Source organism: Artemia franciscana, chromosome 1, assembly GCF_032884065.1.
Source record: "Artemia franciscana chromosome 1, ASM3288406v1, whole genome shotgun sequence".
Lineage (NCBI taxonomy): Eukaryota > Metazoa > Arthropoda > Branchiopoda > Anostraca > Artemiidae > Artemia > Artemia franciscana.
Genome location: NC_088863.1, coordinates 60,561,516 through 60,577,527, shown reverse-complemented (window position 1 = coordinate 60,577,527; position 16,012 = coordinate 60,561,516). Strand labels below are relative to the sequence as shown.

The 16,012-nt window shown below is 34.9% G+C and overlaps 2 protein-coding genes across 9 annotated transcripts in view; one reads left to right on the top strand and one right to left on the bottom strand.

Moving 5' to 3' along the window:
- LOC136032239 (protein arginine methyltransferase NDUFAF7, mitochondrial-like) overlaps window positions 1-9,559 on the top strand; it is a 95,513-nt gene extending 85,954 nt beyond the window's left edge. For both annotated transcript variants that reach the window (XM_065712481.1, XM_065712475.1), the window contains exon 8: window positions 9,327-9,559. In XM_065712481.1, coding sequence (XP_065568553.1) covers window positions 9,327-9,497 — 171 coding nt within the window. In that variant the 3' untranslated portion in view covers window positions 9,498-9,559. The remainder of the gene's footprint in view (window positions 1-9,326) is intronic.
- Window positions 9,560-12,754: 3,195 nt separating this feature from the next.
- Window positions 12,755-16,012, bottom strand: part of LOC136032166 (GTP cyclohydrolase 1-like) — a 75,114-nt gene continuing 71,856 nt past the window's right edge. For all 7 annotated transcript variants that reach the window (XM_065712365.1, XM_065712407.1, XM_065712357.1 and 4 more), the window contains 2 exons: window positions 15,216-15,300; window positions 12,755-13,064 (listed from right to left, as the gene is read on the bottom strand). In XM_065712365.1, the coding sequence (XP_065568437.1) occupies window positions 12,935-13,064; window positions 15,216-15,300 (215 nt within the window). In that variant the 3' untranslated portion in view covers window positions 12,755-12,934. The remainder of the gene's footprint in view (window positions 13,065-15,215; window positions 15,301-16,012) is intronic.

Below are 16,012 nucleotides of genomic sequence, written 5' to 3'. Positions count from 1 at the left end.
ATCGATGCTACGATGCCCTACAATATCCTATCATTTTTTGGGATGGAGCCGACGGCTGTCACTTTAATATTAAATTGATGAATCCAGCCACTAACAAAGAAATGAATGAGAAATGCAGTGCAATGCATTATTATTCCTATAGACTAATGATTCGGCAGGATGAAGAAAATTATATTTTAAAATGCCGTGAATTGTTTCACCAATTTGTCGTGGATATGTATGCTAAAATTGAATCAGAACGTTTGCTATATATCCGCCTGAATCAGACCAAGCTCCGCTCTGAACAATACATTCATTTGCGAGATGCAGTTATAAATGACGGTAATACCACAAACGTTGGAAGATTAACAATTTTACCTTCGTCATATGCTGGCAGTCCCCGTCATATGCATGAATATGCTCAAGATGCTATTGCGTATGTTCGTCTCTATGGTCATCCGGATTTATTTATTACATTTACATGTAATCAATCTTGGGACGAGATACTGCAGCTTTTACTTCAAGGACAATCGGCGGTTCATAGGCATGACATTACGGCACGTGTCTTCCGGCAAAAGTTGAAATCACTGATAAACTACCTTGTAAAACATGAAGTGTTTGGGTCAGTGCGATGCTGGATGTACTCAGTGGAATGGCAAAAACGAGGTTTGCCACACGCACATATACTAATCTGGCTACATAAAAAAATTACTTCAAACGAAATTGATGATGTGATTTCCGCTGAAATACCTGATAAAAATGTCGATAAGGGGTTACATGATATTATTGTAAAAAATATGATACATGGACCTTGCGGTGCACTGAACGAAAATTCACCATGCATGGCCAAAGGAAGGTGCACAAAGCAATATCCTCGACTTTTAGTACCCAAAACAATTACTGGCAATGATGGTTACCCACAATATAGAAGAAGATCTACTGAAGATGGCGGTAAAACAGCAATAATAAAGAAGCGTAACGGTACCACCATCGAAGTAGATAACCAGTGGGTTGTTCCATATTCCCCTTTATTATCAAAAACATTTAATGCACACATAAACGTTGAATACTGTAACTCCGTAAAGGCAATCAAATACATATGTAAATACGTCGGAATAGCCGCAACATTGCTGCCTGGTGGAAGAACTGCTCATTCCGCTTTGAAATTGCCTCTGAACTTGCATTCTACAGAAACTCCCACGTGCAATATTTCCAAATCATCTGGGATGGGTAAAGTATTGCAGCAATGCAAACTTATTATTTGGGATGAGTGCACAATGGCACACAAAAAATCGCTCGAGGCTCTGGATCAATGCTTGAAAGATTTGCGAGGGAAGTCGAAACCCTTTGGCAGCACCTTAATATTGCTTGCGGGAGATTTCAGGCAAACAATACCTATAATACCTAGATCAACTCCTGCAGACGAAATGAATGCTTGCCTGAAAAATTCTAATTTATGGGCACACGTAAAAACATTAAAATTAACTACAAATATGCGTGTCCGATTGCAAAACGATGACTCTGGTCAAACATTTTCAGATCAATTGCTGGCAATGGGAAACGGAAAGCTCCCAGTAGACTCAATTTCAGGACGTATACAACTACCTGCTGATTTCTGTAATTTAGTGACGTCCAAAAATGAATTGATTGAAAAAGTATTTCCGAATATTCTAAAAAATTATAAAAATAATAAATGGCTAAGTGAAAGAGCGATTCTCGCACCCAAAAATATAGACGTCCACGAAATCAACAATATTGTTTTGACCAAGATTCAAGACCAGGCAGTCCTTTACAAGTCAGTCGACACAGTTTTGGAACCAAATGAAGCGGTTAATTATCCATCTGAATTTTTAAATTCCATAGATCTTTCAGGGTTTCCACCACACGTGCTACAACTAAAAATAGGCGTACCAATAATACTTTTAAGAAATATAAACCCACCAAAGCTTTGCAATGGCACTCGACTTGCCGTAAAAAAAACAATGGAAAACCTAATAGAGGCCACAATCCTGACAGGGCCTTTTGAGGGTGAGGCTGTTCTTATTCCTCGCATTCCCATGATTCCAACAGATCTGCCTTTTCAATTTAAAAGATTGCAATTCCCAATTCGATTAGCATTTGCAATCACCATTAACAAAGCTCAAGGTCAATCATTAGAAAAATGTGGTATTGATCTTAATACTGATTGTTTTTCCCATGGACAATTGTACGTTGCATGTTCGAGGGTCGGTAAACCTGACAATCTATTTATATGCAGCGAGAATTGGACAGCGAAGAATGTTGTATATTCGCAAGTTTTACGCAGTTAATTTGTATTTCGGAACCAAATGAAGCGGTTAATTATCCATCTGAATTTTTAAATTCCATAGATCGTTCAGGGTGTCCACCACACCTGCTACAACTAAAAATAGGCGTACCAATAATACTTTTAAGAAATATCAACCCACCAAAGCTTTGCAATTCACTAGGGAATGCGATCACGGTCAAAGGACCAGGATCGGCCAAGCAAGTAGCGATTTTAGAAGACTGAAGCAAGTTTGGAAAATGTCAGAGATACTCCCAACGCCTGAAGCTGAGATTGTTTAATAAAAAGTAATTAAAAAAAATTCCTAAAAAGAAGTTCTCCAAAGAAAAGTAACGGCCATTTTAAAATTAAGATCAGAAGAAATAAAAGCTAACAATAACTCAAACTCAACATGACCGGAAATTACTATTAAAGAGTAAATGAAACCCAAAACGAACAGAAATTAAATTCACAATCCTAGAAAAAATACAAACAACAGCTACTGTTATAAATGAATAAATAAATCTTAAAACGAGTAAAACTTAAATTGAATATGAAAATCAAGCTTAAAACCAACAAAAATCTTTTGCTATTGAAGCATAAATGAAACTCAAAACTAACATAAATTTAATAATCAATGATAGTAAAAAAAAAAAATTACAACAGGTACTGATATAAATAAATAAATCTTAAAACTTGAAAAACTTAAATTGAATATGCAAATCAAGCTTAAAACGAACAAAAGTCACTATAAACAAGAGTTTGGATACCACCTCCTTCTCTAACTAGAAGTCTAAACCCTACTGCATCATTGGCACTTTACTCAAAACTATATGTGTATTAAACAGTCTTGGAAAGAACTAATAATATCAAACTGAATATTTAATATATAGTGATATTCATTTTTGACAGCTCATCAGTTCAAGATTTTATTTCGCTATAATTTCTAATTTCATTTTCAATGCTGTAATAACTAGAAAAGAAAATATTTGTAATATAACTCGTTTTCTGTGAAGCGTCACTGACGCAGTATGCTTTAGACTTTTACAGTTAGGGAAGGGGACAGTATCCAAACTCTTTTTTGTAGTGAAACTATATTTGTCTTAAACAGTCTAGGAAAGCATTAATAAACTTTAAGTGACTATTTGACATATAATAATTTTAATCGTTGAAAGATAATCAGCTCAAAATTTAATTTTACTGTAACTCTTATGTTTATTTTCTACGTTGTAATAAGTACAAAAGAAAATTATTTTTAATATAATTTGGTTTTAGTAAAGCACTAATTAGACTTTTTTCTCCTGTGTCAAAAACAAGCATAGGTAGCGCATATTTTGCCTTTAGCCTGTCGTCGAAGAGGCTTACCAAGTAATATTAGCCCAATCAATGTAGATTAATCTTTATCGACAGAGCTGATTATTTAAGGATGTTTAAAAAATAAGACTACTAAGTATCCTCATAAAGCTTCATCAAAGCAAGTGAAGATTATTAAAGAAGGTAAAAGATTTGCCCTCGGGCGTGCTGATATTAGGAGGGCACCAATTCTATACAAAAGAAACGCTTCTGTCGGTGTTTATTTTTCTTCATATAACCTTTATTGGTTTCGTGTCAACTCCTTACGCTGAACGTATCATAATTCAAAGATTTCCTTGCATCAACAAATTGACGAATGTTGACAGTTATTTGAAAAATTTATGGTTATGCAAAACGCTTGCTTACATAGTTATCTCTCATGCATTCTTGAAAATTTTCAAATTCAAATGGTACAGCAATTCTCTAATTTTAGAATTGTCTTGTAAGATACGAAAGAAAATTTAATATGAGGCAAAAACTGAACAGAAAAAAACTAAAATACTCAAACTTATTTAATAGCAGGAAAAGAATTCTAAAATGGAAAGAGGTGCTCTTTTTATTGATGCCAGAGCACACCCGCCCCTTACTGAAGGCGTGCCCTTATATAATTGTGTAGAATCACGGAAAAACAGAGGCGTAGGTAAACTATTCAGCGTTCGAAAGCAAGTCTTTGCCCCCTACACCTTAGTAACGCAAGCTGGCTTATCCTTAGTAAAATATGCCGTAAATATGTATTATTTAAATGGCACCCTAGCAGGTATTGGAACCGGCAACTAGTATACACCCCTCCCCCCTCTAGCTGAACCACTGGAGGAAAATAGACATAAACCTGAACGATATCCATAATTTAGCTAAAGCCTGGGTATGGTGTGATTTTCAGGCGTAAGTATTGAACAAGATAATGTAACATCCTATAGTTGAGCGTATTGCTACTAATAGAAAAGTAAACAAACTGTAAAAAATACTACAAACCAAGTAAGGTACAAATAAACAAAAAGGAACCCTTGGGTGACGATAATTTATCAAGCACGGCTCAATACAGAGGCACAACCAGCTTACATGGGTTTTGGCCATTTGAATATCTTTATTAGGCACAATGACATGTCTGCCATAATATTACGGTAGCCCAAATTATTTGTAATATACTGAAAAACGCAGTATGATTTCTTAGACTGTTCTTAGCCACCCAGGTGATTTTTTTTTCTATTATTTATATTGTTTCAAAGTAATGATTTCGCTATAAAACTGTCAACACTAAAAACAGCAACTAAAACCTTGAAGCAATTCTTCAAATACTCTTGTAAACTTAATCTGAATTTTAGGAGTTATTAGGGGCTCACCGAGTTTTAGAAATAACGTACACCAGGTGATGCGTGCCAAGCGTTAGTGGGACCTTTCGGAACGTGGCAGAAATGTACCACGAATGGTGGAAGTATACGGCTCACACGGCACTCCGAGATGTACGCCGGGTGGCAGAAAGGGGTGACCTGTCATGATTTCTCAAAGTAAAGTCCAAAAGACAGGGTTGTACATGCTAATGCACATTGGCAAGGAAAGGAGGTACTCAGATGCCAACGCAATCAACTTCAACAGGAAACAAAGGAAACAGTAAAGAAATTTTCTTTTGCGGGTTTTCTTCTTATAGCTAATCCATAGAAAATTTTATTGAGACTTTTTTTCTGTGTACGCATTTGAGTACAGGTAAGCCCATTCGGCTTCAAACATTAGTGTTCATCGGTGAAACGATTTTTCGTTTTTGACTTAATTCCTAGTTTTTGCCAGCCAAGCGCTATAGTAGCGAAATCTCGATTTAATTAAAATAGGATGTGTTCGACTTGGCTTATACATGATTCAATTTTCAATTGAGGTCTGTAGTTTAGAACAGATCAATTCATTGGATTTTTATTAAGAAACTGTTCAAAAAGAATTTAACAGAGATAAATACGTAGACTCGCCCTTATTTATCGGAAGGAGTAGATTCCTAAGAAAGAGAAATATAATTGAGCTATACTATTGAAATACATTTCTTATTAAGATTAAATAAAAAAAACAAGTTTTTTCAACTGAAAGTAAGGAGCGACATTAAAACTTAGAACGAACAGAAATTACTTCGTATATAAAGGGAGCTTTTCCTCCTCGACACCCCGCTCCTTGCGCTAAAGTTTGATTCTTTCTCTCAACTCTTCTTTTTAAAACAGTAAAAAACTTTAGCGTAAAGAGCGGGGTGTTGATGAGGAAGCAGCCCCCTTCATATACGAAGTAATTTCTGTTCGTTTAAGTTTTAATGTCGCTCCTTACTTTCAGTTGAAAAAACTTGTTTTTTTTATTAAATTTCTGAACGTTTTTGAATCAATGCATGTTTTCATTTTGGCTCTCCGTAGAGGAATAATTAAAACGAAATTTGCATATTTATATTTTTTTTTTGGCTAAATGGCTTTCTCATAATTTTGATCGAATGACTTTAAGAAATAAGAGTGGGGGAGGAGGCATAGTTTCCCTCCAATTTTTTGGTTAATTAAAAAGGCAACTAGAACTTTATTTTTTTACTAATCTTTTTATTAGTAAAAGATATACGTAACTTATAAATTAGCTTACGTAAAGAACTTTTTATTCTCATGTTTTTATTAAATATACGAGAGGGTTCGCCCCCTCGTCAATACCTCTCTCTTTACGCTAAATCTTAAATTTTGTCCCAATTCATTAAGAATGACCCCTGAATCACGAAAGCCGTAGAATAAATAGTTGACATTACTAAAAATACTTTAGCGTAAAGAGCGAGGAATTATTAGGAGGTGAACCCCTCATATGGGTAGTAATTTCTGTTCGTTTTAAGTTTTAATGCTGCGCCTAACTTCCAGCTGAAAAAACTTTTTCATATTTATTTTTTCATTGTTTTTTTTAATAATGCTAGTAAATCCTGCGCTCCCTTCATGGAAATTTTCTTCCCCCATGACAAATTCCTCGATGGAAAGTTCCCCCAGTATATCCCCCTCTTCTCAACTCCTCCCCCCAACCAAAAATCCTCCTGAAAACGCCTGTACACTTCCCAATAACCATTACTATATGTAAGCACTGGTCAAAGTTCGTAACTTGTAGCCCCTCCCACGGGGACTGTGGGGGAGTAAGTCATCCCCAAAGACATAGTTATAAGGTTTTTTGACTACGCTGAATAAAATGGCTATCTCAGAATTTTGATCCGTTGACTTTGGAAAAATAATTAGCGTGGGAGGGGGCCTAGGTGCCCTCCAATTTTTTTGGTCACTTAAAAAGGGCACTAGAACTTTTCGTTTCCGTTAGAATAAGCCCCCTCGCAAGATACTAGGACAACTGGGTCGATACGATTACCCCTGGGGAAAAAAACAAAGAAAAAAAAGCAAACAAATAAACACGCATCCGTGATCAGCCTTCTGGCAAAAAATACAAAATTCCACATTTTTGTAGATAGGAGCTTGAAACTTCTACAGTAGGGTTCTCTAATATGCTGAATCTGATGGTGTAATTTGAGGGCGTTAAGATTCTATGACTTTTAGGGGGTGTTTCCCCCTATTTTCTAAAATAACGCAAATTTTTTCAGGCTCGTAACTTTTGATGGGTAAGACTAAACTTGATTAAACTTATATATTTAAAATCAGCATTAAAATGCGATTCTTCTGATGTAGCTATTGGCATCAAAATCCATTTTTTAGAGTAAAAGGGCACTAGAACTTTTCATTTCCGTTAGAATGAGCCCTCTCGCGAGATTCTAGGACCACTGGATCGATACGATCACCCCAGGGGGAAAAAAACAACAAACAAACAAATAAAAATGCATCTGTGATCTTCCTTCTGGCAAAAAATGAAAAATTCCACATTTTTGTAGATAGGAACTTTTGTATGATGAAACTTTTACCATAGGGTTCTCTCATACGCTGAATCTGATGGTGAGATTTTCGTTAAGATTATATGACTTTCAGGGGATGCTTCCCCCTATTTTCTAAAATAAGGCAAAATTTCTCAGGCTCGTAACTTTTGATGGGTAAGACCAAACTTGATTGATTTTATATATTTAAAGTCAGTATTAAAATGCGACTCTTTTGACGTAGCTATTGGTATCAAATTCCATTTTTTAGAGTTTGCCGGGTCGCTCCTTACTACAGTTCGTTACCACGAACTGTTTGAAACTGATTCAAAAAGAATTTTAAAAATTTAACAGTTAAATGTTAATGATCAAAATAGAATGAGAGCTTAACAGAGACAAATACGTAGACTCACCCTTATTTATCTGAAGGAGTAGATGCATAGGAAAGAGAAATATAATTGAGTTTGAATGGGCACTGGATATCATTGGAACTCTTCTCTGATAAGGTTATTCCATCAAAGCTGCTTGTCGATTTTCCCAAGAGAAGTTTTGACATGTGCAGGTTTTGGGGAAAAAGGGGTAAAGGTCTTGTGCTAGTTTAACTATTTTATGGACCCGAAATAAAGATGTAATTTAGCTTCGGACAAATCCCATGGGGAACTTCTGTGCGAAAATTTTGAAAAAATTTTTTAAAGTAATATTTTATTGGTGTCACAAATTTCGCTCCCAAGAGGAGACCTCCATCCTCCTTTTCAACATTTGATTTATCAAACAGTTATAATTTTGATTTATTTATCCACTTTGCAATTCAAATAAGCAATTTAGTGTAGCATCATGATAAATTATTTCAGAGGAAAATTATGAAATTCCTTCAATGCCTTATATTTTGAACAATTTCGCGAAAGCTTTAGTATAAAATCTGCTCACTATGTTGAAGGTCAAATAAAATCAGGATATAAATACTATCATGTTTTGGTTGCTCTTTAGTTATTCTTTTGGTAAATAAAAAAAGAAAAAGAAAAAAAAAGCCTCAAGTCTGCCAAATACAATATACAATTAAAGCTAAAAGAAGAGCGAGTCAAATAAAACTACCTGGCATGCTGCCAGTCCTTCACCTATATTTCTATGCATCTGTTAAACCTTCACGTGAAGAAATTGACGTATGAATTTGACGGGTCAACCTCTTTATGAGGCAGATATTGCATTTAACTGAAAATTACGTGTAACACCCGATGTCTGTTGGAGATAATTTTTATTTATTTATCCTATTATTTTTCATTTCTATATATTGGGTGTATTTTCCATGAAGTGTTTTTTTTTTCTTTCTGTGTTTAAATGTTTTATTTCATGAGCTCCTACTTTACAGCCCATGGCGCCTTTGTGGGGATTTATGATTGAATCACTGATTGATTTTTATTGCTTTCTGGTTGACATATATCTTATTTTACAATTTATCTAATTACATGAAAATATTAATTTGTAAATTTTCTTTACTTTAGTAGTCATTATTCCTGGTCACCAAGTATTATCAGCAGTGCCAGTGCCGTTTCCGATATTTTGGTCAGATATTGCTTGAGGGAAACTAAAAAAAGTAATCTTTAAAATATTTTTAGCCATTGAATTTTGGAAGGGGTTCATTCCTACTTTATGCTTCGGCAGATGGGAGATAAAGTTAAAATTTGAAGCCTCCTTCCCCTATTGTTACTGAAACAGCCTTAAATAGCGCCCATTCTAGTCACTTGGTCAATAAAAAGGAGAAGAGAGTCACTTCGCTTTAGATTAGAATATTGAAAATCTCAGCAAGAGTAAGTAAGTGATTTCTGTTAACCTCCTATTTCCACCAAAAAAGACATGATAGTTTTTCTTTTTCAGCGATTGCTACAAAATTCTTCAGCAGAGGTGTCAAAGGATCTCATCTCTGGCTATCGAATGTTAACAGAAAGGGACCAAATGGGCGAAAGGTTCAAACTACTGGCTTTTTTCCCAAAAGTTCTACAAGATCATTTAACTAAGTTTCCACCAGTATCTTTTACGTGTGTATAAAATATTTAATGAGAATTGATTTGGTTTTACGAATTTAGTACAAATACTTGCTGTAACTGAAATTCTGACTATAAGTTATTTGTTTACCAGGTATATTCTGCATCATAGAGGGGAAAAAAATACTTATTTTACTATCATAATTTCTGAAGAATAATAGTAGCATAATAATGATGATAATAATAGTAATATTAATAAGAATGATAATAATAAGGAAGTAACAAGGGTGATAATGCTTCTGTAATAGTTTATCAAAGATAATTGAATGACAATAAAATAGTAATCATAACTTTACTCCATAATCTTGAGAAATAGTCTCTTTTTCTTATTAATTTTGGAAGAAACACTGCTTAGCATAAAATTTCTTGAAATCTGACAGAATCAACAAAAAACTATTCTTTAGTTTGATGGATTTTTGTTCCAATTATAGGCTGTATATACTTACTTGTTGTACGACTATAACGTTTCTGTGCTAAATAGATTCTACTTTTCCAGTTTGTAAACAGAAGCTTAATTCTTATGTGGTTTTCACATTATTTATGTAATTTTCTATGCTAACTAATTAAACAATATTACGCTAAGCGCAACTTTCCTGTCTTTGACAAGGAATTTAAATAAAAGGGAATAGTTGTGGGAAAAGTCAAAGTCATGGCCAATTGTAGAAAAAAGCCAAGACTGATTGTCCAATTAAGTGGGCAGCCCAGTCAAGGTTAATTTTACCCCTTTGATTGCCGTTGTTACTGTCTCCCATTAAACTAACTAAACTAACTTCAAAATCAAAAAAATTATCAGGGTTGTCATTTAAACTAATTTGATTCATCATAAGCAAATAATTCAAAAATAAAATAAAGAATGTCAAAGGATGACTTTACCTTCAATTTGATATTTGTTTACGATATTTTAAATAATATATGTATACTGAATAACTATTTTCTTTTAAAATTGAGTTCTAATTTTTTGAGTTATGCACGAAAAAAAAACATTAAATAAGTTTTCTATTTTGTCCAGAAAAGTTGTCTCGGGGGCGGGGCAAAATTTCTATTTTACATTTTTCCATTGGTTTAAGTTTTGTGTTTTGTTGGTTTAAGCCCTCATTTCGACACCTTAGCAAACGTCTATCGCCATAGACAAAAAAATTAAAAGCTTTTTTTCATGAGGGTAGATCATAAATAATTGAGTTGTCATCTCTTTATAATACATAAATAATTGACTTGCCATCTCTACCTGTCTTAGGTGGGCATGAAAGGAGGCGTAAAGGCAGTAAGATGGTCCTATCAGACCTGAAGGACATTAGACACATTATTTAAGAAAGGAATGCGCCCACCAACCACCCAATAGACTATAATAACGTTCTAAGCTAACAAGGAGGTAAAACAACAAAAAAAAATGAGCAGACAAGTGGCACAGTTGCAAATACTGTCAAGCTCTGCAATAATGATCTCATAGGATGCAAGGATTGGATCAAAAAGAGATGAAATGTGCTCAGCTCAAACCAGGCTCGGTTGTAAATTGTTTACGACTGTTGATCAAACAGTTTGTGGTAAGGAACTGTAAGAAAGGAGTGACTCGGCCCATTAGTAACCGAAACTCTAAAAACCGGAATTTTTGACAACAACAGATGCATCAAAAGAATTGGCTTTTCATGGTTATTCAAAACATATAAGATTCATTAAATCTAATATTATCTATCGAAAGCTGCAAGCCAGAGAATATTTGTCTGATTTTCGATAATGGGGGGAAACACCCCTAAAAAGACAAGAAATCTTAATGAAAATTTCGTCATCAGATTCAATAAATCAGAGAAAACTGCTGGAGAAGCTTTAAAATCCCATCTGCATAAATGTTGAATTTTGTATTTTTTTTTTTGCCAGAAGAAAAACCCCGAATGTTTGTGGATTTATTTATGTTTTTCCCAGGGGTGATAGTATCGAGCAAATGGTCCAGGAAATAAGGAAAGGGTTGATACAAGCGGAAATTAAAAGCTATAATGCCTTTCTTAAGTGAACAAAAAGAGTGGAGGGCAACTAGCCCCCCTCCCACGCCTTTTCCCCCAAAAATATTTTGAGTCCGATCGAAATCTTGGTATAGCCCATTTATTTAGTATAGTTGACATATATGCCTTTGGAGATAACACAACCTTCCAAAGCCCCTTTGGGGCTTTAACCCTTCCAAAGGGGCTCTGAAGTATGATATTTGCCCACTATTTACATATAGAATTTCTTATTGGCAAGAGTACATACATTTTTCGGGGAAGCAGGGGACATTTTCCACGGGGAGAATTTTCCGTGGCGAGGGAAGCTCCAGAGGTGAATTGTCCAGGAGGAATTTTACACAGGGAAAATTTACCAGAATTACTATACGAATTCTTTTATTTGTCTGACTTTCTCTTTGGCGACCCAATTTTGCACGTGGAGATGTTACGGGGGAAATGGATTGGAATTGCCTGAGGGCTTTTCCCACAGGAGGATTTTCCAAGGGAGAAATTCTCTATGGGGGGATTTACATGGAAGAAAATTTCCATTGGGTGGGTGGGGGGGGGGGAGTCGGCACTATATACAAAACGATCAGAAATAAAATAAAAGAAAAATCTTTTTTTTTCAAATTAAAGTATGCTAAGGAAAAGTTTTCAGGCGGAATAGTCCACAAGAAATTTTTCAAGAGAAATTTTCAGCAAGGATTGTATTGTGCAGGACTGGGGGGAGGGAGTTTACTGGGGAGCTTAAATGGTCGGATATTTCCTGGAGGAGGAGGCAGGTTTCCAGCATTATTTGGAACATGATCAGGAATTAAATAAAATAACAAGTTTTTCAACTGAAAGTAAGGAGTAACATTAAAACATAAAATGAACAGAAATTATTCCGTATATGATGCGGAATACCCTCTCTTCAATAACCCGTTCTTTGCGCTAAAGTTTGACTTTTTGTTCCAATTTTTTAAGTAAAACTCATGAAATACAAGGGGTTTTTAATTAGAATCAGAAGCATTTTTGAAAGTACTAAAAACATTTAGCTTGAAGAACAAGAGATTGAGGAGGGGACAATCCCCCTTATATGTGGAGTAATTTCAGTTCGTTTAAGTCTTCGCTTTACTCCTTTCTTTCAGTTGAAAAAGATTTTTTTTTCTCATTTAATGAACCAGAAGGAATATGTGGAATCCACTTGAACATCCGCTAGGATCGGTAAAAAATACTAGAAAAAATACGTAGAAAAATCTTCTACGTTCAGAATTTCTTCAACAGGAAAACACAAAATAGATTAGAATCTGTCACAAAATTTAATAACTTGTCAAACAATATAAAGTCACAAAAATACTCTAAATAAAAATATTTTCAACACTAAAAGATAATGAAAAAAACTTAACGACATTAAGGAAATGTTGTTTACATCTCTGAAGTTATTAGAGAAGGTAAACCAAATCTTAGCAATTTGACTAGAATCACATCATTTTCCCCGAACGAATGTCAGAAATTCTTCTCGTGTTTTTGAATCTGATCTGAACTCGCCCAGCATTGAAGAAGTAATTGTTTTGCTATTGATCTTCTGAACACCTCTCATCACCATACACATGTGACTGGAAAACGAAAAGAGAGGGATAAAAAAAAGAAAAAAAAAAAAGAAAATAAAACCGAAAATTTTAATACTAAGACCAGTTTGAATTGGAATCAAATGAAAATCAAAGTATTTTTAGCACTGATACTAAGGTCATTACTTTTTCTTACGATATTTCACTAATAAATTTTCAAGTAGAATTGGAAACTGACGCGTCTAATAACAATTTTTTGACATCTTTGAATTTTTTGAGACTTACCGTACTTTGAAAACGCTAAAAACCGATGCATCCTGGTTATTTTTTCCCGTGAACGGAAAAATATCTCGTTTGGTCCGATATATAATTTATACAACAATATGGCAGAAGTGAAAATTTTCGGCAGCGCTACCAAGCAAGCTTTATATACAATAGCAGAGTTTCATTAGTCAAGATATTTCTTTATTCACAATTGCCGATTAGATAGTATCACATCTAATTTCTAACAAACTAATGCTCTAGGGACTTCGGAAACACCAAAGCTCCAAGTATCTTTATGAGCCAAAGACTCTAAGCATTTTTCCTGGGTCCAAGTTCCTTTTAGCCTATTTCGAGGGCCAAAGTTTAAAATCTGATAAAATAGTCATCTGAGGGATACAAATGACCAGATAAAGGTCCCAGACTAACTAGACAATGCTAATTAAGAAGATTCCGCGAATTAAAGGGAGGCCAAACGTGCGCAACTCACTTCGTTATTTTTTCTTTCCCTTAAAATAAACCTAGCGTTCAATTACAGAATTGTATTTGTCTCCTATAAACCTGTCCAAAACATAAGACAACCTTCAATTTACCATAATTCTGACACCCACGCAAATGCATAATCAATGAAACCAGTAATCATGTACCGGAATTTCTAGACAGCAAGTGTTGGACCAAGAAAAAAAAAAAAAAAAAAAAAAAAAAAAAAAATCATGCTTCTAGCATAGTCCAGTAACTTTAATGTGCTTCAAACCACTTTTGCTTGTATTTTCGTTTACATTTAATTAATAAAAAATTGGTTAACTGTTAATAATATAATCAGTCAGTGAATGAATTTATTGTACTAAACGAATGTAAAACAAATTAAGCAACGAAAAAAATTACAACCCTAGTAGCGAACTAAAAGGGGAAACACTCCAAAGACAAACTAAAAAAGTATGTTTTAACGATCCAACAACATTTAAGTTTTTACTTATGATTAACGGCGATACAAGAAGTATTGCAAGAAGCCCGTCGTAGTTAAAGAATTACTTACGTGCTTACTTTGATCCCAGCCATTCTCGCAAAGTGTCCTGGGCCCACAACTTTTATCAACTCCCCTTTAACAAGAGGGCTGGTATATCGCTCTATCTGGTGCAGTGAGTGACAGCTGGGCTATCTTGGGCAATCAAAGATCTGCTTTCGTAGTCTTCCTCCTGACCAAAGGCCATTGAGAGAAAAATAAAAGCCAATCTTCAGGAGAAAGCTTGCTTCATTCGCTTGACATGGCCGACCATTTTTCTACTACTACACAATCAGTACAGTTGTTGCTTCTTAGCTTTTTAAAGAATTTTTCAATGGACTGCAGCCACGAGCGATTCAAATGAGGGGTGCAACAACTGTATTTGATTCTTGCAACATGACAGAAGCATTTAATCTTGAATGTTAGAATTTTGTTTTGTATTCGATTTTCAGTGCACATGTTGAGCATCTATACATGGCTATGCGGATGACTAGGCTGTGGAAAAGTTAAAGTCTGAGGTTGTTGAATTGTTGTTTTTCCAGAAGTTGGCCAGTCTTCAAAATCTAGAGCTAGCAAGTGCAAGTCGTTGTTTTGCATCAAAGCCATGGCAATTTTTAGCCGAGAGTGGCTTAAATAGGTCTCAGAAATTGATCGTCATTTCGACTTATCATACACTTATAGTGATTAAAAGGAGAAGGGGTATCTTTTTTACGTCTCACAGTTACCATAAATTCAGAGATTCTGGCATAACTACAATTATTTTATTAATAACAAAACTTTATTAAAAAAATATATTTTAAATTATTTAATTTTATTTTTTAAATTGTTTTTTAAATTATAACAAAACAGAACGCAATTCAAAACCTAGTTTTCAGTGGATCACAAACAAAATAAACACTAAAGTACCATTAACGAAACTGAAAATAAACACTTACGAAGCTTCGATGATAACTCCGACTCCTCGTGGATTGACAGCCTCGACAACAGATTCCGCAATTTGCTTTGTAAGTCTTTCTTGAACTGCAAACAAGTTAGAACATTATTTTGGTACAACATTGCTAAATCAGTCAGAGAAACAGCTGAAGATTATTCAGACTAAAAGGATTAGTGAGTCGACTCCCATTTGTCTCAATCGTGTGCCAGCTTTTCAGAAAACCGGAGCTGGCAGCGTTCCCCCTTTCTTTCAGACTTTTAAAATCCACACTGGTATCGAGATCGTTCTTGACAGTTGCCCACCAATTCTTCAATTGACTACCAGGATGTCTGCGCCAATCTGGAGAAGAAGCAGCTAGAAGCACTTGCTTGATGATTCGGTCATTGGGTCTTTTCAGGACATGGCCAAGCGAACACAAAGCGATCCTGTCGGAGAATCCCCTCAGAATTTTCCGTGAACAGCAGCTGGTCAACGACTTCCATTTCATCGGGATGAGGTGTCTTCAGTGGCCAAGTCCCAACTGCATAGAAGAGAACAGATCTAACGGATAGCAGATCAGATACAATTTTTTATCTTCATAACGTTATCCTGTCAGTAACAGAAATGGCGGCGGAGTTTAGAGAAAATGCCTTGGACTTTATTAATTCTGTTGATTAAAAAAAAAAAAAATCGAAATTACTTTTGAAATAAAATTAAACAAACTCAAAATAATCAGTAATACAAGCACATACTTAGGGGAACTTGAGTTAATAGGCTATAATACTTTTGTTGCCAACAAAATTTGACAACATAATTTTG